General features: G+C 32.0%; 1 protein-coding gene across 2 annotated transcripts in view; it reads left to right on the top strand.

Annotated features, from left to right (window-relative positions):
• The window catches only part of Su(Tpl) (Suppressor of Triplolethal), a 113,232-nt gene that overhangs the window by 12,739 nt on the left and 73,329 nt on the right, over window positions 1-27,164 (top strand). For both annotated transcript variants that reach the window (XM_088261653.1, XM_088261652.1), the window contains exon 2: window positions 11,483-11,533. In XM_088261653.1, coding sequence (XP_088117779.1) covers window positions 11,483-11,533 — 51 coding nt within the window. The remainder of the gene's footprint in view (window positions 1-11,482; window positions 11,534-27,164) is intronic.

Genomic DNA, 27,164 nt, shown 5'->3' with positions numbered 1-27,164 from the left:
GTGGTTGTTCTTATGAAGAGACGGATACGTCTCGAAACCGTTAGACAAAAATCTCGGTGAGTGGTTTTATACTAACATTAAATTACTAACCACAAAATAAATGCTTTAAATAATAAAAATATTTTTTGTTAGTGTTGAAGTAGACTCTGTATTTGTGACTTATAAAATAATAATAGTAAATATCATATTATATTACATTTATTCGCCTTCATACTCTGGTATTTCACAAAAGGTTAACTGCATCGTTGCTGTATCCGGTATTCTGAGTACGTTATATCTCGTATTGTAGTAGTAGTAGTAGTACCAGTTTCATATCGTGTCTTAGATGGTTATTTATCGTTATGCCTGTCTTTGTACAGGGATCACATTAACATATCTCTCACCGCTAGACTAAAATTGGTATCGATAAAAGAGAGAGAGAAACCTTCCAAATTTTACGGATGACATAGAAAAACACATATCTAATAGTGATAGTATCTAGGGTGGCGACTCCCTGTACCAAAAATCATTTTGCGTTGAGTTATGGTACATATAATTTTATAGGTAGGCATATTTAAATAGTGTAATGCTCAGCACGCTTGGCTACCGTGCTGGTGGTCCTGGGTTCGATCCCCAAGGAGGGATCAAATAAATCAAAGTGATTTTTCACAATTATTTGTCCAATATTACCCTGGAATGGTGCCTGTAGCGGAGGGCTGATCACCTTTCCTTCATGTGTTAACAACTAAGATAACGTTTATTTGATTCAGTGCCCTATGCACCATTCGGTGCAGATGATGGTTTAATAATTATAATAATAGTATTTGATAAAAGTAATAATAAAGTAACAATTGTTGATATATTTAAGTCGGTTTTACTTTTTTGTGTTTGGTAAAGATATTTCTCACTAATAAGTAGGGTAAATAGGTCTGCACAGTTAAGTGGTCAACGAATTTGTCTACCGTGCTGGAGGTCCCGGGTTTAATTCCCAGAGGGTCGAAATAACTTTAAAAAATCACTATTATATTTGTTTGATATTACCCGGGCTTGGCACCTTCATCTCAGGGTTGACCACTTTTCCTTCATGTAATTAACGATCAAGATAACATTTCTTATAAACTGTGCAGTGCCCTTTGCACCACTGGGTGTGAATAAGGATTAGAAAAGGAAGAAGATTAAGTTTGTATAGTTACCTTGAACTTATTTACGTAACATATTTTGTGATTTATCAAAGCGAACTTCGCTCGCTAAGATGAAATTTATATTCGGTAAAAAAGTTATTGCTTGAAATTATTACTGCGCACAAAATATTCAGTGTTATAATTAAAGGGCTTCGATTCTTAGAAAATAAATAAATTACTAGCAAAATTTCGCACCCTGGTTGAGTCGGTTAACAATAATAATAAAAGTATTTGGCTAATTTAAATACCACCATTTTTTACAAAATACCGCCTGAAGGGCGCTTTAGAATTTTCTTATTTACTGTATCTAACGATATATACTATAATACGAACTTAATTATAATCTGGTGATTCAATTGGCAAATGTAATCAATAAATTAAACCCACAGAAGAAGAATGTAAAGGAATATTGCTTGAAAAGGCTTTGAATTTATAATTTAATTTTAATTTTAAATTAATGGAAAGGATGGGAGATTTCGACAGTCAGTTATCAGTTTACTCTATAACATATGTCGTGGTAGTGATAATAATAATTTTGTATAATTTATATAGCGCAATTTTCATAAAATACTACCTCAAGGGCGCTTTGTGTACAAGTTCGAAGAATTTAGGCTATGTAAAATTAGTGCATGCCATACAATTTCTAATGTGTTAGTAAATGAAGGTTACACAGTGTATATAGTGATCACTTAAGCCAGCCAATTCCAGGTTGTAAATCCTGTGAATCCCGAATCTTCCCGATATTCCCTTCGTTTAAAAAGATGTTTCGTTGAGACATCTAAAACATATATATTGATACATTGCCCGCAATGGTTTAATAAATCCAGCGCTTCAGTGCTCTCAAATAAATAAATTCAATAAAAAATTAATGTAAGCCATATATTTATTGATATTTTTTTAAAAGAGAAATATTTGTGTTTTTATTATTTACGAAAATATTAAAATTTCATACTATTTCTGTGAGCCTAAGTAGCTCATTATTAAAAATAGGTATCCAATTGTTATAGGGTGGGTTCGAACTCAGAGTTTCTGACTCAAGAGTCCGCGACACTAACCACGGGACAACAATCTTTTTGCCAATTTGAAAAAAATGGCCTGTTGGCCAATGAACCACTGAAGGAATTGTGTGAACGATATTGTGTCGAGAGTGCAACCCGCTTTTATTGCTTGTGTAGCTAAATCATATTAAATTCCAACAGCCCAGGTGGGCTGATGCTCTGCGTACGTCATATTGTTTACATTTATGTACATTATCAATACCGTGACTCATCAATACTTGATAGTGTCGTTCAATTTGCGCTATCTCTCATCGGGAAAATCCACACGATTATTTAATGTTTTTTATTTAATTGTCTAGTGTTTATCGCCTGCGATTAAGTGATTAATTAAAAACGCCGTGTCAATTTCCTTCGGTGCTTTCAATACATTAAAACCTAATAAGTAGGGTAAATGGTACATTGTCTGGTCACTTAGTTTAATCAATTTAAGTCGTTAGTCGTCCATTCAAGTATATATTTATTTATTTTCTCTTATATTTAGTATATTCCTATCACTCTATAACTTGAAGTGCATTCAAATAATAAAGTACCTACGTAAGAAAATTACTAGCCATTCGGATATTATGTAGGCGTAAGCGATCGAATTAAAAAAACCGAATTCTTTAAAATAAATCTTCGATTCTTTTTTTTTCAAGCCCCTCAATGTCAATGCATTCTGCATGGAAAGGTTGAATATTCTTAATATTGCCTCACAAAAGTGTCTGTTGTTATTATCAGAGAACGATGACATTACATTTTAATACAGTTAAATTTATATTAATGTTTATATATATATATATATATATATATATATATATATATATATATATATATATATATATATATATATATATATATATATATATATATATATATATATATATATATATATATATATATATATATATATATATATTTATATATATATATACACGTATATATAAACGTAAATATTGACATTCATGTCGCTTTAATTTATGTATGTTTTTTTTATGAATATTACAATATTTTGCTCGTAGTACTTTTCCTGTAATTTTTGTGACGCAAATTGAAGTTAGGTTTTATGCAAATATTATATGTAGTCTCTTTATTCGACAGTTTATTTGTGTCGTCAAAATATGGTACTGGCGAATTTAAAACACTGTTTTTTCTTACTTTCACAAAAACCTTCTCTATCATTTATTTTTTTAAGTGACATGAATATTTTTTTCTCTTATGTATATATCCACCTTATTAATAGCATGATCAATTAACATTCTTGAGGTTCCTGGTTCGATTCCGTGTTCCATTTGAAACCTGACTATTTGTTAATTTCATAAATTATGAGCGCACTTAAGATCGAAATGACCTAGGTATCATCTTTACTTCATGTAATGGCCTAGTTGGGTTGACGCTCGATTACGTAAGCTCACGAAGCGGGTTCGATTCCCGTCGATTCCAAAATTAATATAATAAATATTTATTTTAAATTGGTCTGTGTGTTTGTATTTTTCCTTACATTTGCTTAGTAGTATCAGGAGAGAAGCCTGTAATAAAGAGGCTTCCGGATTAAAAAAAAAACAATGTCTGTTGTCACCTCTGGTTTTCATCAATAACTGATTGTATTCAAGGAATATTATTATAATGATTTTAATCAATATAAAACTAACTAACTAACCATCACGCCGCTTCCCCGCAGGGGTAGGCAGAGAGAATAGAGCGCCACACCACTCTGTCCTTGCAAACATTCTTCGCCTCTTCCACGTTCATGCATCTCCTCATACATACCCGCCGACTGTTACGACTCCTAACCTGACTACTTTCAAGTATTTGGCATACCTGATCGTGCCATGTTTTAATCAATAGAAATATAACGTGTTTATGTAAGAAGTGTAATATGGTATGTGGTGCAACGGTAATGCAATCCCTCTGTGACGTAGAAGCGTCTGGGAATATTTGGGATTACTCACATTTAAGTGATTGTCCAATCCATAACGCAATAGATCTGCACGTAGCCATCTTCGTTCTGTTAGGTGGGAACTGGGTGCCTTCTCAGACACGGATACATTTACTTACAATAAATAATAAGTACAAGTTGCTTAATCCAGACTCCACGCCTTTTAATAATGACAGCAACTTGTAGCAAAACTTGTATCTCATTGAAATATTGTTCCATAAATGTCATCTGATGTAGCCGAAACGTACTCACAGGGTGAATAAAGAGTTTGTGTTGCGCGCATTGACCTTACCACCTTTTTAATCCGAATTGCAAATTCAAAATTCGAACCTGCTCGCAGTCAGATGTGCGAGTAAAAAAGAACTGATATATTATATATATATATATATATATATATATATATATATATATATATATATATATATATATATATATATATATATATATATATATATATATATATATATATATATATATATATATATATATATATATATATATATATATATATATATATATATATATATATATATATATATATATATATATATATATATATATATATATATATATATATATATATATTTGTGTCTGTAATTGATGTTTACTTTATTTGCTTACTTAAATATTTTATCACAATTCGTGGCCGCGCTGCTTGCAGATTATTTCAAATCATTATTTTCTGTGTGGCTGTATGATAAAATTGGCAAAAGAAAACCGATACGAAAATGATTATTTTTACGTTTTTCATGATTTGCTGATACTAAGCTAACTATTTGTCCGCCTCCGTAGTGTAATGGTTACCACGCTCGGCTACCGTTCTGGAGGTCCCGGGTTTGATACCCAAGAGGGGGTCTAATAAATATAAGTGATTTTTTCACTCTAATATTTATTCAATATTACCCTGGACTGGTACATGAAGCGGAGGGCTGATCACCTTTTCTTTGTGTGTTAACGATCAAGATAACACTGCGTTTATATGATGCAGTGCCCTATGCACCATTGGGGTACGGATAAGGGTTCGAATGAAGCTAACTAGTGATATGTAGGCTGTAATGATACCTATTTTTGTTCGATTTGTGGGTAATATATATTTGTTTTTTTTTTCAATTATTATATCCATTATTTTTTTAAATTTAAAATGTATTTTTAATTTATGCTTTACATGTTTAATACCACTATTTATTAATAGTGGTATTTATGTAAAACTTACAGTAATAATGGAGAGAATTAGTAAGTGAATATATTTTTAATCATATGGATAATGACCTAATATATCGCTGGTGTATTGCAAAAATTAAATACCCGAAGGTAAATAAATCCATAGAACAAAAAAAATGTTGGTAATATTATATACATATTGACTTTTGCTTTCTAGTCGATTTCATACAATATTTATGACTTTCCGTTGTCACTTTCTTATCTCTGTTGTCTGGATGGCACAAAGGCGATTCTTTTATCTATTTCACTCCTTACAATTTCATTATCAGTGCCCCCAATAATAATTACCGTATCAACAAACTACTAACCTCTCGGGGACATCGAATTGATCCATTGCCTACTACTCGGTTAAGTAGCATACCTGCAGTGAAGCAACGTCAGTACGTGCATTCAATTTGGCCTCAGTGCCAGAAGGCGCACCGTATCACTTGAAACTATTGACCTCCTTATCATTACCTAATTTATTATCAAGATAAACAGCATTCACTCGATGCAGTGTCCTATCCGCTCAATCTACAATTATCTAAATAACGCGATGATAAAAGTACGTCAATTCTATAATTCAATTTATGATATTATTGTGGAATGTAGATTATAACTCGACATTTGACCGTTTCACCTCATATCTCTTTAACTACCTTATTTGCATTTACTATTTATATGATGAATCTCTCTGAAGGCCACGGTTAAGTCGTATTTTTTTCCTTTTTATCGGTATGAAAATATATATATATATATATATATATATATACAAATATATATATATATATATATATATATATATATATATATATGTATATATATATATATATATATATGTATATATATATATATATATATATATATATATATATATATAATATATATATATATATATATATATATATATATATATTTATATATATATATATATTTATATATTTATATATATATATATATATATATATATATATATATATATATATATATATATATATATATATATATATATATATATATATATATATATATATATATATATATATATATATATATATATATATATATATATATATATATTTACACGATTTTCTTTGTATTCAAATAAGATCGTTTACATTGTTTTAAAATAAATATTTTTTTAAAAACTGTATACCATACGACTAAGCTTTTAATTGAGCACTGTAAGAATGTACCTTTGCAATTTATACAATTGTCAAGACAACCAAAGTTTGTATGTTTAAGATGGCAAGCCAGCGACTTGGCGTTACCGCGTATAGAATATTTCATCAAACTTTTACAGTGTTTGTTTTTACTACTACTCGAAAAAAAAGTTAATTCTTGACAGAAATAGGTTATTTTGAAACGGAAATACAGGATATCGTTCTCTCCTTTCCCCTTTATTGTCGAATCCACTTTCTTGCTCCGCGGCCGTGTCGGGTCCGGGTAAAAGGTGTTGACCTCCCGCGCCGCGTGACCTATACCCGCCGCTGCTCGCCTGGTAGCCGGCCTGCTACGAGAGATAATAGTGTACCCAATGTGTATATAACCGAGCTGACTTCGGCCAGTTCGACCGGTTCTCGGATGGTGTTGCCAATAGCCAACACCGTCCACCGCTGGGCACACATTACAATTGGATACTGGCAACTTTAATTCACTACACACTCATCATCATCCAAAAAACCTCAAGCCGGTACAACCGTAAAAATCTCAGTTACGATTCGCTAGGTTAACCTTTCCAGGAGTATGGACGGAAATGAACGTCGATGCGAATTTTCTACAAAGGAGTATCGACGTTTTTAAACGTCGAAGTCCGTCTGTCAGTTCGGCTCTCCAAACTCAAAACACAGTAAGGGACATTTTTTGTAGTAGTTTTTTTTTTGCATTTTTGGACTAAGTAGATTCTACTTAGTCCAAATATGCAAAAAAAAACATGCTACAAAAAATTGTTCCTTACTGTGTTTTAAGTTTGGACAGCCGAGTTGGTACGATGTAACTTATATAGCAATGACATCTCTGGATGTTTGTTTGTAATTTTGTAATAAAATAAAACCTAAAGATGGTGAGTTTTATTATTTTTTTTACATAATTTACATCTTCATAATATATAGATTTCATGGGAAAAAGTATGTAAAAAGAACCTGCGCCCCAAAGTCGTATATCAATTATTGTACTCCAGGAAAGGTTAAGCAAAATTTCCCTAAAAAATATGCATGTTGAAAATTAGAATTTTTTAAAATCTAGTATTTTACGAAAATGGCGCTATACAAATTATTCAAATATATTATTATTATGGTTTCGTTCATTCAAGGAACTTCGGTTTGACAGGACACTGAGTCACCATTTACACGGTAGATGCGTTCCACTTGTAAAAAAGTATAGTGATATAAAAATAATGATATGGTGGATAGGTTTCCTTGAGTAAAAATTAATTCAGTTAAATAATTTTATTTAAAATTTACTTATAGAAAAATCGAAGGTTAAAAAAAAATCACCTATGTAGCCCCCTTCCGTATACATACTTCTCTGCGTATAGTACTACTGAGTGGTAAGTATTGTACGTGCGAGAGATGTAGGAAATTCCAAATTACTGTTACGATATGTTAAATAAATGTGTGATTTTTTTTACATCGTGTTATTTCGAAACCGCCTAAAAAGGGAGTTCAGAGTAATATAAAAATATTTAGTTCCGTAATCGGTCAGTGAGTATTGGTAAAGCCAGTGGTTATTGAGATATCTGGGCTATTTTCATAGAAAACGCCCATTTATGAGCCCATCGAGTAGGTACATAAATCATGTATTTGTGCTTAAAGTTGGACACGATAAATAACCATTTAGTGGTATGAACTCGTTACATAAGACATTACTAGATTAAAGAATCGTGAATCGATCTCGCGACTCTATGGTCAGAAAGTCCCTTACATCACCGCAACCCATAGTCTGATTACATAAACGAGAACCTACGAAATTGTACATTTCTATGTACGGAGCAAATATTAATGGTTTAAGTTATAATTTTACTATAAAATTTAATGCTTCATGGTTGGAGACCACGGTAATTACCTAATAATGGACTGTTCCCCGCTATGTTGGTCAAAATATCAAGAATTTAGTTTTTCTTTTAACCGATTTTTGCTATTAATTTTAATGTACCTTTTTATATGTATCCAATATGCAAATCAAATCAATTGATTTATTTATTTATTTTTTGGGCGGCTGAAATTACTTCCTTAACAATAATTGATTAGTGTAGCGGTTAGGGCGTTTGGCTGCCATGCTAGTGATCCCGGATTCGATTCGTAGGGTTATCAAAGTGGATTGAATGGTTATTCACTATTTATTTAATACCACTTGGTACCTGATGCGCAGGGTTGAACGCCCAGCCCTTACGCAATTCACTGTCAAGGTTACACTGCGTCAATACGATGCAGGCTATAACACGATTGGGTGGGGATGGGGTGCTTCAGATTAAAGGGAAAAACGTTATTTAAAATATTCTAACACATATTTTTAAACAATAGCTTTGGATATTCGCTGACTGACGAAAATGCTGTTTTTTTTCATTGGGCGTTCGATATGAATTTTCATCGAAAAATGCATTTTCAAGCATAATTTCCTTAAAAATTACATCAGGTGTTTTTTTACGACCAAAACTCTAAATTCTGGTTTTTTTATGTGACTTACATGTCTCCATTGATTACATGTGTTATTATTATTTTATATTATTATTATTATTATTATTATATGTAAAAATATGTTTCTGGAATTCTGATATACGAGTATGTAGGTATATGTAATTTTCGATGAATAAAACAATAAAGATAAGTTGAGTATGGTCTGTTTATAGATACTTGTAAAGTATATTACTTAACTGTTAAGATATTAAAAATAATACAAAATGTAACAGTCGGCAGTAAAGGCTCCCGGCAACTAGAGAAATGTTATTTGTTTATAAATTATCGTCATTTTTACGTCGCCGTTGATCAATTCTGCATTTACAGCCTTATTGATAGTCGCTACGTACAAAGATACTTAAATTCGCACTTTAAACTCAACTGCAGTGTGGCAGTTGACGCGATAATGCCGATTGGCCACTATCACTATGCCAGATAGATAGTATTGTAACTGTTTTCCTGGTCAGTAGAACTTGTGGAACCTACCTACGACTACCTGCCGAGTCGAGTTATCACACTTCCGGTACCGTGCAGCAGCTGCGGTGTCGGTTACAGGCGGGGGTCCACGTGAACTAATATGTTCCTTGCGCTATTATACCGCATACAGTGCAGTGGCTAGTCGGTCAGAATATTCCTAGCTTTCACGGTGGGACCTCTTTATTCGTCCGGTTCGATATGCGACATATTTTGACGGCAGAAAATATTCCAATATTTTATTTTAGATGATTTTTCGCTTATTTAGTCCGATATTGTTTGACTTTAAAACTAAATTAAGATCTGTGGGGAATGGTCAAAACTATAGTCTGTTCACAATTATTTTACTTCTAGTTTTGTTCTTTTTTTATTAAGCAGTATAAATAATTAAAAATAAAAACCAGAGGTAAAATAACTATGAACTTTTTTTTAAATTATTTATTGGGCAGTATAAATAATTTAAAAAAAAATTAAATAAAAAAAAACTAGAGGTAAAATAACTGAACAGACTGTACACCTACCGCCGAAATTAACACTTTCAGTGATTTTAAGTTATCAAAGTCTAAAAATAAAATGTGGTATATTTACAGTAAAACCCCTTAAAACGAGCACCTCTCATAACGAGTACTAAAAAAATGTTTCGCTCAACGAGTAAGATTCGGGAACGAATTATACTCGTTATGAGAGGTTCCACTGTATTCTCTTCACGTTTATTACTAAATCATCCGATTTTTAAAAAATATTTTTCATTCCATAATCATGCATGTCATCTGTGATATACATACAATGACAAAATATATTATAATTCTTAAAATTATTATATATTCAAAACAAACAACCAAAAAAGTGTTACTTGACAAAACTTCTTATTAATATGACTTAACAAAAACTTTTTACAGAACTGCTATTATTCTGTTTTATTAAGAAAAGATGTAAAACGAATTAATCCGTCATTTTATTTAAATGATAAACATTGAATGAAAAAACTTTTTTACGTTCTTAGGTTTGTACGTAATAACAAGCATTTATTTTCGTTAGACAATTATTTAATATGCCTTTTTATACTTCTACGCATTATTTTGATTAGAAAAGGCACTAATGTAAATATTTTACGCACATTTATCTTTATTGCCATAACAATATAAGTACATACATATGTGCGTATTTCGCTGTTTTTAAAAAATATATATATTTGCGGATATTTTTTTGTAAACTCATACTGTTAGAATATTATTAAAATTTTTATTCAAAGTTACCATAATTTGTTATTTTTGGAACGCAGTTAATTAATTAGGTTAACTTTATTTGGGCATTATTGACTTTTGCTTCTAACTTAGAGAAAATAATCAATTAATCCAATGCTGGAATATATTCAATGACTTAAGGCCCAGTATTCGATAAATCGCAACTTAATTTTCATTAAACCCGGGTAATATTTGACACGATTTAATTTTTATATTTAATGGTCAGCACGCTCGGCTACCATTTTGGAGGTCCCTGGTTCGATTCCTTGGGGGGGTCAAATAAATATAGTGATTTTTTCACTCTAATATTTATTCAAAATCACCCTGAAGCGGAGGGCTGATCACCTTTCCTTCATGTGTTAATGATCAAGATAACACTGCGTTTATATGCAGTGCCCTATACACCACTGGGGTCCGGATAAGGGTTTATTATTATTTATTAATTTTTATATTAAAACGCCGTTTTTGTATAAGTTTTTCTTCGAAATAAATATGTACTTATATGATTTTGAAAATAAAACAAGTTAAGGACTTAAAATATTTTTTGTGTATTCTAAAAAGCAAACAAAAAACCTGAATATAATATATTCTTTTAAAAAATGGTCGTGCACCGACGTCTGGTGCTCAGCGTTGCCGGACGCATTCTATTATTGTGAGTAATACCTTAATGCTGGAATTCTCATATTCTGAAAAAAACCATCTAGGTTATTGTTTTTTGATTAATTTTAACTGATCAATGTTTTGTTTTGTCTTTCAGGGAAAAATAGGCTCAACACCTACCATACAGTTCCTGCCTGGCGATGTTGGGGTGAGTTCATAATATTTTTTTAAGAATGCTTTTTGAGATTCATCGGCTACTCTATATCTTCAAATAACGGTGAACACGATGTTTATGACGCATGGGGTCCCAAATTCGATTCCCGAGTATATCGATTTGAAAAAATACATGATTCTTAAATATGGGATTGAAAGCGGTCAGGTTAGGAGTCGAAAAAATAGGAGGGTATGTATGTGAGATGAGAATGTGGAAGAGGCGATGAATGTTTGCAGAGACAGAGTGGTGTGGCGTTAGATTCTCTCTGCCTACCCCTGCGGGGAAGCTGTGCGATGGTTAGAAATTTAGTTCTTCTTCTCCTTCTTCTGACTCTTTTCCGCACCCAATAGTCTTGACGCAGTGTTATCTTGATCGTTACTTAGGTAAAGGCAAGCTCACTCCTGCGCGTCTCTTGTACCAGTCCGGGGTAATGTGAAATAAATATTAGAGTGTAAAATCACCAATATTTTATTTTCACCCTCTCCCCCTGGGAATCGAACCCGGGATCTCTACCACGGTAGCTAAACACGCTAACCATTACACCACGGAGGCGGACAAACATACTCAAATAAAGTAAGAAAGTACAGTAAATTTTCAATCGCCATATTATGGTTACTTTTAAATTACACACATAGTTGTTATTCACACACTTAGAAGATTACATATATCTTCAAATGAAGTAAAATATATTTTTTTGAGAAATAAAAAGACTTTGTTTTTTTGGTCCACTCACATTTTTATTAACAACCAACTAGTTTCGACAACAACCTGTCGCCCTCTTGAGGGTTTAATTTATGACTGAAGATAAAAGATATAAACCCTGAAGAGGGCAACAGGTTGTTTCCGAAACTAGTTACTTGATAATTAAAACGTGAGTGGATCAAAAACAAAGTATTTTTATTTCTCAAAATAACATATCAATATGATCCACAAAGTTGATGCTTTCAATATTCAAAACAAAAAAAAAGGAAAACAGTATTCGAAACAATTCGTTTGTTTTCTTTTATTAGCCTTCATTTGACGGTATTGTATTGTCACTTCTGGTATTGTTCATGTCTAAATATTTGAATGCATCGAGTCCAGCCTTTCCTTCTCTCTGTGTGCAATATCACGAATTACTTTCTCCGAACCTTGGTACGGGCGGTAGATCACCGACTGTTATGCCATCGCCTGTTACACAACACAGACGCGGATAAATAATCGTTAAATATTCCTACCGCCATTATTCAATAGCCAGTGATAAACAAACCCATACTAGGTTGATCACAATCACTATTCGGCTGTCCAAATTTAAAACACAGTAAGGGTCATTTTTTTTGTAGTACGTTTTTTTTGCATTTTTGGACTAAATAGAATCTACTTAGTCCAAAAATCCAAAAAAACGTACTACAAAAAAAATGTCCCTTACTGTGTTTTAAATTTGGACAGCCGTATTACTACTACTACAATTAGCTGTTTCTCTGCAGATGCAGACAGAGAGGTTAGAACGCCACACTCGTCTGTCTTGACATACTCTCCCATTAAAGAAATAATGGAGGCAATATTATTTTATTTGTTTCGGCATTTACTTTGTGGTAAGACACGTTAAAATTATTCGTTTCGGAAGCTAAACTTCCACCGTCAGGTCTGAATAAAAACGTCATTAATAAACTCAAGTGGTATAAAAACAAGTGTTTTCTTCATCGTTTTAAGGCAATATTACTATTATACCTTAATAATACATTTAAAAAAATTGTAATAATAATGTCGTAAAACCCTTTTTTAACGTGTTTGTGTATTTTTATACGAAATAATACATAAAAATAATGTAATATATTTTTATGTATTATGAACTTCTTAAAGCCGTGATTGCGTATTTTTATACGGACTTTTCCGATTAATATGACCTCAACTGTCCATCATTACAACCCTTTCCTTGTTTTCTCTACTTATCCTCCTCAACTTGTTACCTGAATCTCACCTTACTCCCGTTGCCACCTTCGTTAGAGATTAACAGTTTTATAAATTTATAATGCTGTGATTGTTTGACCATGCCGAAATTTATTTTATTTGTTTTTTCTTCTTCGTATAAGCTCTATCTGCTCTTTGTAACTTCACAGTTATGTGTGTTAATGTTTAACTCTTACCACTCTGTAGGCCAGACATTCTGGCCCGTACGATTCTAGTAGGCAGCTCCGTGGGCCACAATGTCTGGCCCGGCGCAGGTATAATATTAATCACTGATTTCTCTATCACCCAAGTATATTCTACCAAAAAAATATTTCAGATAAATACAGTTAATCTTAATTAATTTATGTATTAATTTTAAATCAAACACAGATTTTTTGATTCTACTAAGTTTTTTGAGTCTACTAACTTAGTACACTCAAAAAATCTGTGTTTGATTTAAAATTTATACATAAATTAAACTGGAGTTCTACAAATTAAACGCCAAATCAATAAATAAATAATCTTAATTAACACGGTCATACGAATTGCCGGACAGAGTGTCCCAAAATAAGGGGACCAAAATATTTATTTTAATGGTAGAAAAAACGTGGCATACTTTTGATAAGAGTAGCTGATCAGTTATGGGAAAAAATGGTCAGAGTTGAAAGGATTAAACATCTTCATTCACAGGACCAGTCTATATTTAGTTGGTTGGAAAGTATTGCTTTGAAGCAAGAAGCTTGCTAATGTACGTTTATTTAGTACAAGTTTTGACCACAACACAAGATTGATATTTTATATGAAACATAGGTATATATGCTTCACATATGGTGTAGGTTCCAACTAGCTGCGGTGATATACATATCTTTACCTGAGACCATTAAGCTGTAAATGCCAATGACATGACTTCCAGTGGCTTTTTACTGCATTTCTCTTAGATTAAAATGCATCGTGACCAATGCTTATCTTGCTGCGCAGTGTAATTTTAGAAAATGGAACCTATTGTGTTTTTTTGTTGCAAATACAGTTTTACGGGTCGAAAGAATACGTAAAATACAATGGAGCGAACACCAAGAAATCCTAAGAAATACGCTTACCGTATTATGCTTCTCAGGTACTAACTAAGTAATGTATAGTATGTGACAGATTTTCAGTACTCCAAAAAAGTATTCGGGTATTTTTCAATTCAATACATATTTCGGAAGTAAACACACATCATATGCAACATTTTGAGTGTGTCGAACACACTCAAAATTTTGTAAATAAATTCCTTGGTCAAATTATAAGCTAAAATAAAATAAAACAGATATTTTCTAGCGTTTCTCAAGTATGTGAATATAATCCAGGATTCGAACCTCACATACAAATGAATATATTTCTGCTTAGTAAAAAGCTTCCCTAATCCCACCATAGATATCTCTAGTGTTTCGAGTTTGATCGATATATCTAGAAGTTCCAAGAATTTGAGTAGTGTGCTTGTCAATCATGGGTAGAATTGCTAAATGTTACACGTGTGTAAAGTGATCACTTCACCCAGCCTATGACGGTCATAAGTAACGTAAATGCCCAGATTTCCATATTCTTCTTCATTTATGTTGAGATGTCAAAAAAAATGTTACACGTCATATGATTTAAACTAGTAGTTGTAGTATTAAAAATGTATGAACAGTACTTAATTCTTAAAACAACAAATTTCCCAAAAGTCTCGCTTGACTGGTTGTTGAATTGCGCAGTCGTATCTGGTCTTATAATCCCGCCTTCACTTTCTACTCTAGAATCGTTATATCTCCCATTATATCTCCCTCCTTGTACGAATACCAAATATTATAACAATAATTATATAAGTAAATTAACATGGAAATATGAATAATCAAGCTATGTATCGCTGGGAGATGTTATAGTAAAATGGCACAATCTATAAGCATGAACAAAAATTTATAATACATTTTTATTAATTTTTTTAATTTTAGAAACGATCTCCTGAAAAATCTTTATTTTTTTAATATGACGTTGTTGAAAGGAGTGAGCGATATGCCTTATCAGACAAAAGAGCTAACTCTCCAATAATTTGATGCGTTGCATCATATTTTTTATTAACAATGGTATTTCGTCTTGAAATACAGATAACCAATGATAAGTGACCAAATAACCAGCGATGCTTGGTTATTTTCAAATAAATAATTTTTAATTGTAGCTATGGTTCAAACGAAATTACTAATTTCTGCGCAAATCAAACGATTTCAGAATTATTTAACTTACATCTTGTAAATGCACCTACATTTTTGGTATGTCGAAAATAGAACGAAATCGTCTTTAGCAACCTCTCCTCTTGTCTGAGAGTTGCAACTGAATGTCAAGTGATTTTATTGGACAAAAAATTTCCTTTTCATTATCATGTACTCCTGATACTTATCTATACACAAAGGTGCATAAGGGGCTAGCTAAAGTTATCACTATATATATATAATATATATATATACACTTGTGTAAAGTTTACCATGCTGCCAAATATTGAAAATCCATGAACCATTAATTTTTTAAGGATGAATATATGCACTGCTGTTGGATTCCTTAATAATAAATTTATATTAACCACTGTAAAAAAATATAACCACTGTAAATTGGTTTAAGTAAAATTAAAGTTGATTCCGGTACATATTCGAGTCTCCAAAAATAATTTATAAAATCTCTTAGAAATAGAGTGGTTTGGCATTCTATTCTCTCTGCCTACCCCAGCGGGGAAGCGGCGAGATAGTTAGAGATTGAAAATTAATAATTAACCCACTGAATCTCCTTGAATAACGATGATTTATGGATGATTTATGCTGACATGGAATAGGTACTATACACACACACACACACACACACTCACCCCAACCAACATTACTTTCATAAGAATAGCATTATCGGTGGATTTTTTTAATAGGCTGTAGATTTGTTGTATATTTTTTTATAGTGGCTGTAAAAATCCAAAATAAATAAAAAATAAAAATAAATAAAAATAAAAATAACAATGTGGGGATGAAATATGGGTTTTTGAAACATAACTCAAATTTACAACACGATTTTTTTTTGTTAATTCATTTGTTAATTAATTTAATTTTGCATAATTTTTTTGCGTTCGTCATTACATCACATTGCTTCTGTTGATATGCTCATTTGCATGAAATAACACAAACCTAAATTTATTGGACTAGCATTTAAATAATCGGTAGCAGCTGTTCAAATCTTGTAGCTACTGTTCGCGTGTAGTACCGTCACCGTTGACACGTTTCTATTAACTGCAAAGCTTTTTGTTTCACACTGGCTCGATTTGATTCAATTCCGTTTTGATTTAATTATAACGGAAATGAATGTGACTTGTGACCCTTAAATACAACCAGAAATGAGTGAATAAATTTACCTTTCATTTAAAAAATAATTGACTGCATTAAAATTGATAAGCCCATAGAAATTTTCACTGCAAAATATTTTATAATTTATATTTGAAGCACTTACTTGGTGATTTTCCATTTCATAATTAAAATGTAACTTTGTTTTAAAATCACTATCATATTTTATTTTAACTTAATTATAATGTCTACCGGTTTCGAAGCTAACCGGAGGACATTATAATTAAGTTATAATAAAATATTTATAGTGATTTTAAATAAAGTTACATTTTAATTAGAAAATATTTTGTACTGTTATTATTATGTCCATTGGGCACTGGATTATTTACCCTACGGATGACATAACAATAGATTATGTGTCTCGACTCGAGATGAGGCATCTGTAGTTTCTGTACGAATGAAGACAGAAGTATTACCATGCCAGGGCTTACGACCGAAATAAATAATACTCGTACATATGAACTAATTCGGAACGAGTTTTACCTATGTTCAATTGGAGTAAGCTATATTGTATAAGACACCTCGATAGTGTATTAGTTAGCGTGCTGCCGTACTAGAGGTCTTGGGTTTGATTCCCAGAGGAGGCGGTCAAAATAAATTTCAAAAATTCACTTTGATATTTATTTAAAATTACCATGGATTAGACCTTCACGTAATCAACGATATAGATAACGCTTCGTCGACGAGATGTAGTGGTCTATGCGTTATTGGATGAAAATAACGGTTAGAGATATATATTTCACAAATAAATGCACTACTCTCAACCAAAATTCAAAATTTACCAAATAACAACTAATTCGAGAGGAATCTTAACAACCATGCACACTCGTATTTAAATACATCTTTAAAAATGAATGCAATGTTCAATAATGGGCAGAATAGTGAACGTTACACAAGGGTTTAAAGTGATCACACGAGCCAGACAAGTCGCAGGTTGTAAGTTCTAGAATGCTCAGACTGTCATCTTCTTTCGTGTTCAAAACGATTCATCTCAAATTGAAACACCTATGATATAGAAAATTAAGAAAAATATTTAAGTAAGCGTGTAAAAAAATATCACAAAAACTACGCGAATTACATGTCGAATATAACAAAGAAATATGTACTCGTTATTAAAAACACACAAAAAATATAATTTATTGTTTACATGCTGTATTTTCGAAGAAAAAAAAACGAATAAATTTTAATATTTTGCTCGTGTATATTTGCTAATGTAATTTCACTAAAGAAAAATTAGACGGATTTTCAGTTTACATAATTTATTTGGTGTTATCAGAAGGTGAAACTGACGCATTCGTAAACAAATTGTGTGATTTTTTTTTTACAAGAATATTGGGTAATATTTTATAAAAAAATATATGTAATAAAATACCTAGGTACCTACCTATACATTTTATTAAGTACTTACATATAGTACCTACATAAAACATATCTACCACCAGATGTCGCATGCGTCGCGCTGAATAAAACAAAAGTCATCAGATAGAAAAAATATAAGATTCTGAACTGTCAGAATCAGATAGATAGATAGAAAAATATTATAAAGATAAATTAAGAATAAACTTTAATTACAAAGCAACACATTGAAAATATTATATATATATATATATATATATATATATATATATATATATATATATATATATATATATATATATATATATATATATATATATATATATATATATATATATATATATATATATATATATATATATATATATATATATATATATATATATATATATATATATATATATATATATATATATATATATATATATATATATATATATATATATATATATATGTATATATATATGTATATAAATATATATATTTACTCAATTTTCTTTGTATTCAAATGAGATCGTTTACATTGCTTTAAAAATAATTAAAGAAAAAAAAAACTGTATACCAGTACGGCTATTCTACATTTTCATTATAATTTGTCCTCCTTTTTTCATTAGGTAACTGTCTCAAGGTGGATGTCAACATTAGCGTGCATACAGCACACACATCTCGATGTCTTCATCAATGAAACGTGTCGCCTTCTCGACTCGTTGCGACTTTTGTTTTTATTTAAAAATTTTGTGAATAAAGTTTGTTTTTTATTAGATTTCGACCAAACAGCATAGATATTTGAAATAAACTTAATACTTTTGCATAATAAAATAACAACTATGTAGTTCAAAACACTCTCCTTATCTTTTTTTGTATTTTAAAAGCATTGTTAACTTAGTGGTATGGTCCATCAAACTTCCTCCCATAGTTTCTACCTCCTTCCCTAAACTGCCTTTTTCCTTTGCCCTCCTTATTATTAATGTTTTATTTTAAGGTCCAAGTATTATCTGCTCTCTTATTGCAAACAGCTATATATAATATCAAACGTATTGATCAATATCACTAGTCTGTTTTTGATTGGTTGAAAGATATTGCTTTTTAGCTATTAACCTGCCAATTTTTTTCTGTGCATGAAGTTTAAATTAATAAATATAACACTCTCCTTATCAGCCTAGAAAATCTCAAAACAAATAGAGCAATTAATAAAGACCTACCCATAATAAATAACCAATTATATTTAACTACAAGTTCACTTTGAAAAATATTCCCATTATTATTAATTAATTTTATCTCTCTATCTTTCCAATTTAGTTTTGTATAAATGTCAGACCGTAACAATTTCACTTTGGTCTACATTTGATCTGACGATGGAATGATTATTCCAAAACCGGTAGTCACGAAGTAGTGTTTTTCAAAGTGGTATTGCACAATATATTACTATACCAAAAAGTTAACAATGCTTTCAATATGAAAAAAAAATATTTTGTCTATGTATATCATAGCTTTATTATTCATATTTTCATGTTAATTTACTCATTTAATTATTATTATATTATTTGGATTCGTACAAGGAGGGAGATATAATGATTATGTGGATAAAAACTAATAATTGTTATTTTATTATATTAAATACAGTTCCACCAAGAAAGTCAGTACAAACTAAAATCTAATTAATACTTTTGATTCCGCTGTATGATCAAAACGAATATCAAAACTTGACATCCGTAGGTAACACTTATAATTTTAAGCAAACAAGTTTCCTATACTTATCAGCTATTATTTCATTGTCAATATCAACCAATATATGTATATTTTACTCGCCATGACAGTCCAAAGTTAATATCAATCTATACTTAATGTTTAGGAATTAATCAGTCTGCCAGCATACGTTGTTTATGTGCCTTTTTTTCCTACATTTCGGTGGGAGTATTTTAGCAAAATAACGACGCACGTGTATGTATTATATTTTTATAAAATAATATTCGTTTTTTTCTCTTTTATTGTATAACTGATATGTACCAGAGAGCAAACATTTCAAGATTTTATAGGAAGATCGATAATACATATTATTTTTTGACATCTCAACATAGATGAAAAAGAACATGGAAGTCTGGGCATTTCCGGGGCTCACGACCGTCATAGGCTGGTTTAAGTGATCACTTTACACGCTGTAACAACGGTCGAGCCGAACACCAACATGCACTAGGGGTTGCAGCACAAACATGCATTAAGAGGTCTAACATGCAATATTAAATTACTAACATCATACTGAGTGATTTTTTCACTCTTATATTTATTCAATATTACCCTGGACTGGTACCTGAAGCGGAGGGCTGATCACCTTTCCTTCATGTGTTAACGATCAATATAACTCTTTGTTTATATGATGCAGTGCCCTATGCACCATCGGGTGCGGATAAGGGTTTGAAGAACATGATAATTATTTATTTCATTCGTCGACGATGGATGTTCTTAAGGTGGAGACTGACCGGAACATTTCGTCGTAACATAACGTCGTAACATCGCTCGCGGCGAGCACCACCGAGCATCCGAAACTATGGATGGAGCGCTCGGCTCGCTGTACTGACTATACGAATGCTCGCATCGCAACGTGTTACGTTACGACGAAATGCTCCGGTCAGTCTCCACCTTTACAGAAATCGATGTGTCTCATCACGGTGCCCATAGATATGATCTACTCGAAGGAACGTTCTCGGGGAATTCCTAACTGGCCCGACAGCCGACCTTTAGTGCGTGTCAAGGTTGTCTAGCCTAGCTCCGCTCGGTGGCCATTATATTAGGGATCCATTCTCTTGAACAACACTAACATATTTTTTTGACATCTTAACAAAGATGACGAAGAAATAATATGGAAGTCTGGGCATTTACAGGGTTCACGACCGTCATAGGCTGGTTTAAGTGGCTTAAGTATAATAAAATAACAATTATACAGTTTTTTACAGATAAATTTTATTTGACCAGTGATCGAGTTTCGTCGACATTTCCAACTGATGGTGTTGTTAAATGGTTTTTAAGGTTTGAAAATATAATACAATGTATTAAAAATAATTATCTAACCACTTATTGAACTTTTTACTGTGCAACAGATCTTTTTAGGTAAAACCTGAAGGTTTTTTCTCCATTTAAAAATATTCAATATATTTTAAAAAAACAACTAAACAATACCTTTTCTTCAAAATGCAAAAACAACCTTTTCTGCCCTGTAGCGGGTAAATATTAAGTTAAAAATATGCCGCTTTTGCTGGAATATAGTACATTTTCTGAGCATTCCGAAAGCATGAGCACAACTGAAAATGACGATTTTTGATATATGACGTTGTTGAAAGGAGTGAGCGATATGTCTTTTATATTAGTTCGTTTTTTTCCCTTATCCGCACAGCATAGACCAGGCTAGGACATCAACATTTACGTCGTTATCACGGTTGTTAATTATATCAAGGTACAGCTAGTGAGGTCACAGCTTTGAAGTGAAAAACAGATTACTTTTTTTTTTTGCGAGACTTTAATCCTGCACTGTTTGATGTGTTTGAATACGTTCAGGGACATAACGTGGCGCCTGATAAAAATAATATCTACGGCATCATACTGAAAACGCTGATATTTATACAACAGCGAAAGGTGCATACAGCACTTTGCTCTGGATGAATATTATCATAGATTATTTCCAGGCCAAGTGAGGTATTAATCTTACTTTTTTTTAAATGTTTTACGCAGATACTTTGTGGCACAAAATATCGCAATTATCAAGCAGAACGATCAATTGCATTCGTGTGATTTGAAAGTCTATTAAAACAAAGCTGCATCAATCCACTGCTGTTATTGTTATTGTGCAATATGCACCATAACGGATTGAGATAGAGGAGATCCTTTGGGTACTCCACTGTACCAATACTGACTCGTAATACGTGATTTAACAATTCCAATTCATGGATTAAACAAGGATATTCTTATCGATTTTCCACGGATTTTATGAAGTAAAAGCTGAATAAATACCAGAAACACTCACATTATGTTGTTTGCACAAGAATGGTGGTAGGCAGGGGCGTGCATTCCATATAGGCCGAAAAGCAGCGCCTATCCTAACTTACCCGCATGACATATAAAAACGCAACCAGTACCTACCATACCTTACTAAGTAGTACCTAGCTTACCTTACTACCTATTCTAGTGCCTACACTAGTAAGTTCATCTTTTTTACCTTACTACTTACCTCTACTGCCTGCCCTAGTAAGTAGTATCTATCTAACCTTATTACCTACCTCTACTACTTCTTCTTCTTCTTCATGAGCCCTCTGTCCCCCACTGCTGGATAAAGGCCTATTCCCTTACTTTTCGTTTCCTTCGTTCGGTTCCTGCTTACAGCCAGCTTCTACCCCCCTTAGCGACTATGTCATCGTACCATTCTTTTGGGGTCTTCCGACACCTCTTTTATTCTCCCAAGGTCTCCATCTTGTTCTCTACTGCCTACACTAATTAAATATCTGTGCACGCCACTGGTGATAGATATGTATATATGAGTATTATCAGTTAAAGCGTTTTGTGGTATTATTGCGGTATTGTCATATCTCACAACCCATAACACGAACGGTTAGTTCTGTGCTCCGTACGATTCGCTCGTTCGGAATTTAAAAAAAAAACCTTTTATAATTAAAATATATAACTTTGTTTTAAAATCACTATAAATAGTTTATCAAAACCTAATTTAATGCCTACTGGTTTCGAAGCTAACCACTTCTTTTTCAAGACTAATTAATACTAAAACACTATCTTCTTAACAATATTCAAAATATTTTGGCCGGTAGGCAAACGAGCTTGGGTAAATTTCAAATGGATCCCTAACACATAAACATTCCGCATTTCACTCTATGATCCATAGATTATTTAATGTTCTTTTATCTCCTTACAATTATAATAAAAAGCTTATAACTGTTAAAAATAATCCTGGTAAATAATATGTAATGACAATAGTAAACTAATAGATTATATTTTAAATAAACTAACTAACTAACTAACCATCACGCCGCTTCCCCGCAGGGGTAGGCAGAGAGAATAGAGCGCCACACCACTCTATCCTTGCAAACATTCTTAGCCTCTTCCACGTTCATGCATCTCCTCATACATACCCGCCGATTGTTACGACTCCTAACCTGACCACTTTCAAGTATTTGGCATACCTGATCGTGCCATGTTTTCCTCGGTCTTCCTCTGCTTCTTTTCTTTTATTTTAAATAAAAAACTAAAAATAAATGTTAAAAACACACATTCATATTTTTCTCCACCAATTGATTGAAATGAAAATGTACAGTTGAGAAGAATATTGAAGCTATTGCTTCAAATATAAATTATAAAAAAATACCTTTTTACTTGCTGTTAGTTACCTTCATTTTTTGCAATATGCAAATGAGCAATCTCTCACGGCCGGCGGAGACTGCGCTTGTGGTACACAACCGCCGTGTGACGTCACACTCGTCGAGAGAATTTATGCCACAATAATGTTTCTTACCTAGGAAACGTTGACCGATCAGAAATGTGAATGGAGTTTTTTTTTTAGTGCAACTTATATGTATTTGTGTGCCTTGATTCTTAAATACGCCAAAATCGAAAATGGGAAATAAATTACTCTTGCATAGTCTTGTAAATATAACTCGATGGTTTTTCCAAAAATATGTTGAATAACTTTTTATCATGAAAAACAATAGGGAAACAAAAAATTAAAAATTCTTACAAATGGCTCTAAAATAAATCTGAAACCAGCAAATGCTCTATTGAGTATTGATATAATTCAATCGTTTTTTTAAACCTTAACATTTGTAAGAAAAATAAAAACTGAAACACTTAATAAAAACAAAAATAGACCAAAGCAAAAAAGTATGTATTTAATAACTTTTTCGTAAAAATACTTTTTCGAAAATTTCTATTAATTTTTTATGTTATCTTTACCACTGTTTTTTTCTGCTGCTGTCACGTGTTTCAACTCATTCAACATCAGCATCCTACGGTGTACGGGATTTACCACATAAAATTGGAATAAATGTAGTAACATTCTGTATATTTGTATTTATTAGATTTTTTTTTAAAATATTTTCCTTAATCAATATTCCTTACAGCTTTCTGTACCTTTTTTAATGATTATTTTAAGTGTCGAATTCCCTTTTTTACATTCAGAAAATAAAACTTATTTTTCAAGTGACGAAAAAAGATTTTGTCAAATAGCGCCTGTATATTTTTTCGAAAAATTCAATGCATCAAAAGATGTTGAAATAATCTTACAAAAAGCTTAATTAATTACGTAATGTATTCACGTTTTATTTGAATTAATATAAATCTAAATATATAAATATAAATATAAATCTTGAAAGTGGTCAGGTTAGGAGTCGTAACAATCGGCGGGTATGTATGAGGAGATGCATGAACGTGGAAGAGGCGAAGAATATTTGCAAGGACAGAGTGGTGTGGCGCTCTATTCTCTCTGCCTACCCCTGCGGGGAAGCGGCGTGATGGTTAGTTTGTTAGTTAGTTTTTTTTTAAATCTAAATGATCTTCCGCAAAGAAAATTAGTTGTATTTGAATGTCACAATGGAGAGAGTTGTTTGAATACCGAAATAGTTCGGGTAGCTCTTTCTATATCGAGAACTTTTTTTCCAATATAGCCTTCAGGCAATATTGTTGTGTCTAAAAATACTTTCCAGGCTATGAATGGACCGGCGAGTGGGTGTTCCCTCCCGGATGAATGATAACGTCACGAGGCGCCGGCTAGGTGGTCGCGCGTCACAGCCTGCTTATCGATCCAGGCGCTAGTACTGTGGCACACCATACCTAGCAATAGGGATGCGGAGATGGAATTCAATTCAATTTATTATTTTTTTCACATCTCAACATAGATGAAGAAGAATATGGAAGTCTGGGCATTTACGGGGCTTTCGAGCGTCAAGTGATCAATTTACACACGTGTAAGATTCACCAATTCTGCCCATGATTGACAACCACACTACTCAAATCTTGGAACATCTAGATATATAGATCAAACTCGAAACATAGTTTTTAATTAAATTTTTACTTAGTAAATACCACTATTTCTTAAAATCTACCGTGACACGTGTTTCGATGCATTTCGCATCATTTTGAAACACCGTATGTGAAGCTAATTCTAAATTTTAGAAGAAAAGTTTTATTACTAAGTATAATTAAAAATGGATAGATTTTACCACAAAGTGACTGCCAAATAAATTATTGAAACATAGTGTTTGACCTCACTAGAACTTCACTAGATACATCTATGGTGGGTTGAGGGAAGCTTTTTATTAAGCCGAAACTCTTTCATTTGTTTGTGAGGTCCATTTCCTGGGTTATATTCACGACAAACGCTAGAATTCGATTCGATTCAATTCAATAATTTACATACATCTACAGGTGGCGCAAAATTAATATAATTTTTGCAAACGGCGTCGTACGTCAATCATATTTGACATTTGTGGTCCAAATTAAGATTTAGAACTTTTGTTCAGGTCCAAAAAAAATGTATATTAAAAATATATGTTCATAAAAATTACACTTGGATTTTGGATGCACAGATCACATGTATCCATAATCCGACGTACGTATTTAATCTGTGCTTCACGCACATAAATACAAGCGCACGCACACGCGCACACGCTCACACACACACACACACACACACACACACACACACACGCACACGCACGCACGCACACACACACCTCTTCCTCCGTCCCCGTAACCCAGTTGCTACTAATTTCACCTTTATCTGGCCGTCTGCCTCCGCGTTGTAATTTGTAAAGAATGCGTACATTAAACACTTATCTCATATACACTAATTTGTTCATCATACATTTTAAATTGGTGCTTACCTATTTTTTTAAAATATTTATTGTTAATTAATAAATAATATTGATTTTATGTTTTGCGCGATTTGGGATCGAAGGTAATTTGTGTCAAAACGTACATTGTAGTAACCATTGTCTATGGCTATTTTTTGCTTATATTTTGAAAAACTAAAATCGTATATCGCTTACTCCTTTCAACAACGTCATAAATCAAAAATCGTCAATTTTCAGTTCTGCATGTTTTCGGAATGCCCCGAAAATGTTCTATATCCCAGCAAAAGAGGCATATTTTTTTACGTAATATTTACGCGCTACAGGGCAGAAAGTGTTGTTTTTGCATTTTGATGAAAAGGTTTTGTTTAATTTTTTTTTAATAAACTAAATATTTTTCAAATGGAGAAGAAACTTTCAGGTGTTACCTAAAAAGATCTGTTGCACAGTTAAAAGTTCAGTAAGTGGCTTGATATTTATTTTTAATACTTTGTATTATATTTTTTAACTTTAACAACGTTCTCCTGAAAAATCAAGTTTTTTTATTTATGACGTTCTTGAAAGGAGTGAGCGATATTACAATTTAAATAACTTTCATAATATTTGTATATTACATGGAAAAAGTATAATAAACCAAAAATTACAATTCCGAATAATATCTCACTAAAGCGATATTCGCAAACACAGAATTTATTCCACCGGAGACCAACGGAGAGGTCACATATCTGTTGCTCCCGATTTAAAAAAAAAATAATCTATATTGGTTATTTTTGTTTGTTTTTTTAGAATATAAATAGAAAAAAATATTTTTATATTTTTTTTGAACTCCGTACCTTTCAATAACTCTTTTCTTATCAAAACCGTATAATTATTTCAAAAGAAAACTTATTTTGTTCAATGCAAAAATGGCATTTTAAGTAAAAAAACCAATTACGTAAAATGTTACCTGAATTTAGAGAAAATTAAGTTGCGACTTAACGAATACTGGGGCGAATTTGTTAAATATTTTTAAGATCTTGTAAAATCTCCTCCAGTCGAGGAAGTGAGGGGAGGGTGAGAGAGATAGAAAGAGGGCTCGTCGCGTTAATGACGTCACGCCCCGAT

The sequence above is a fragment of the Brachycentrus maculatus genome, unplaced genomic scaffold (genome assembly GCF_059751285.1).
Source record: "Brachycentrus maculatus isolate JH-2025_06_01 unplaced genomic scaffold, ASM5975128v1 h1tg000163l, whole genome shotgun sequence".
Classification (NCBI taxonomy): Eukaryota; Metazoa; Arthropoda; class Insecta; order Trichoptera; family Brachycentridae; genus Brachycentrus; species Brachycentrus maculatus.
Note: the sequence above shows the minus strand (reverse complement) of the source record. Positions and strands in the feature narration are given on the sequence as shown.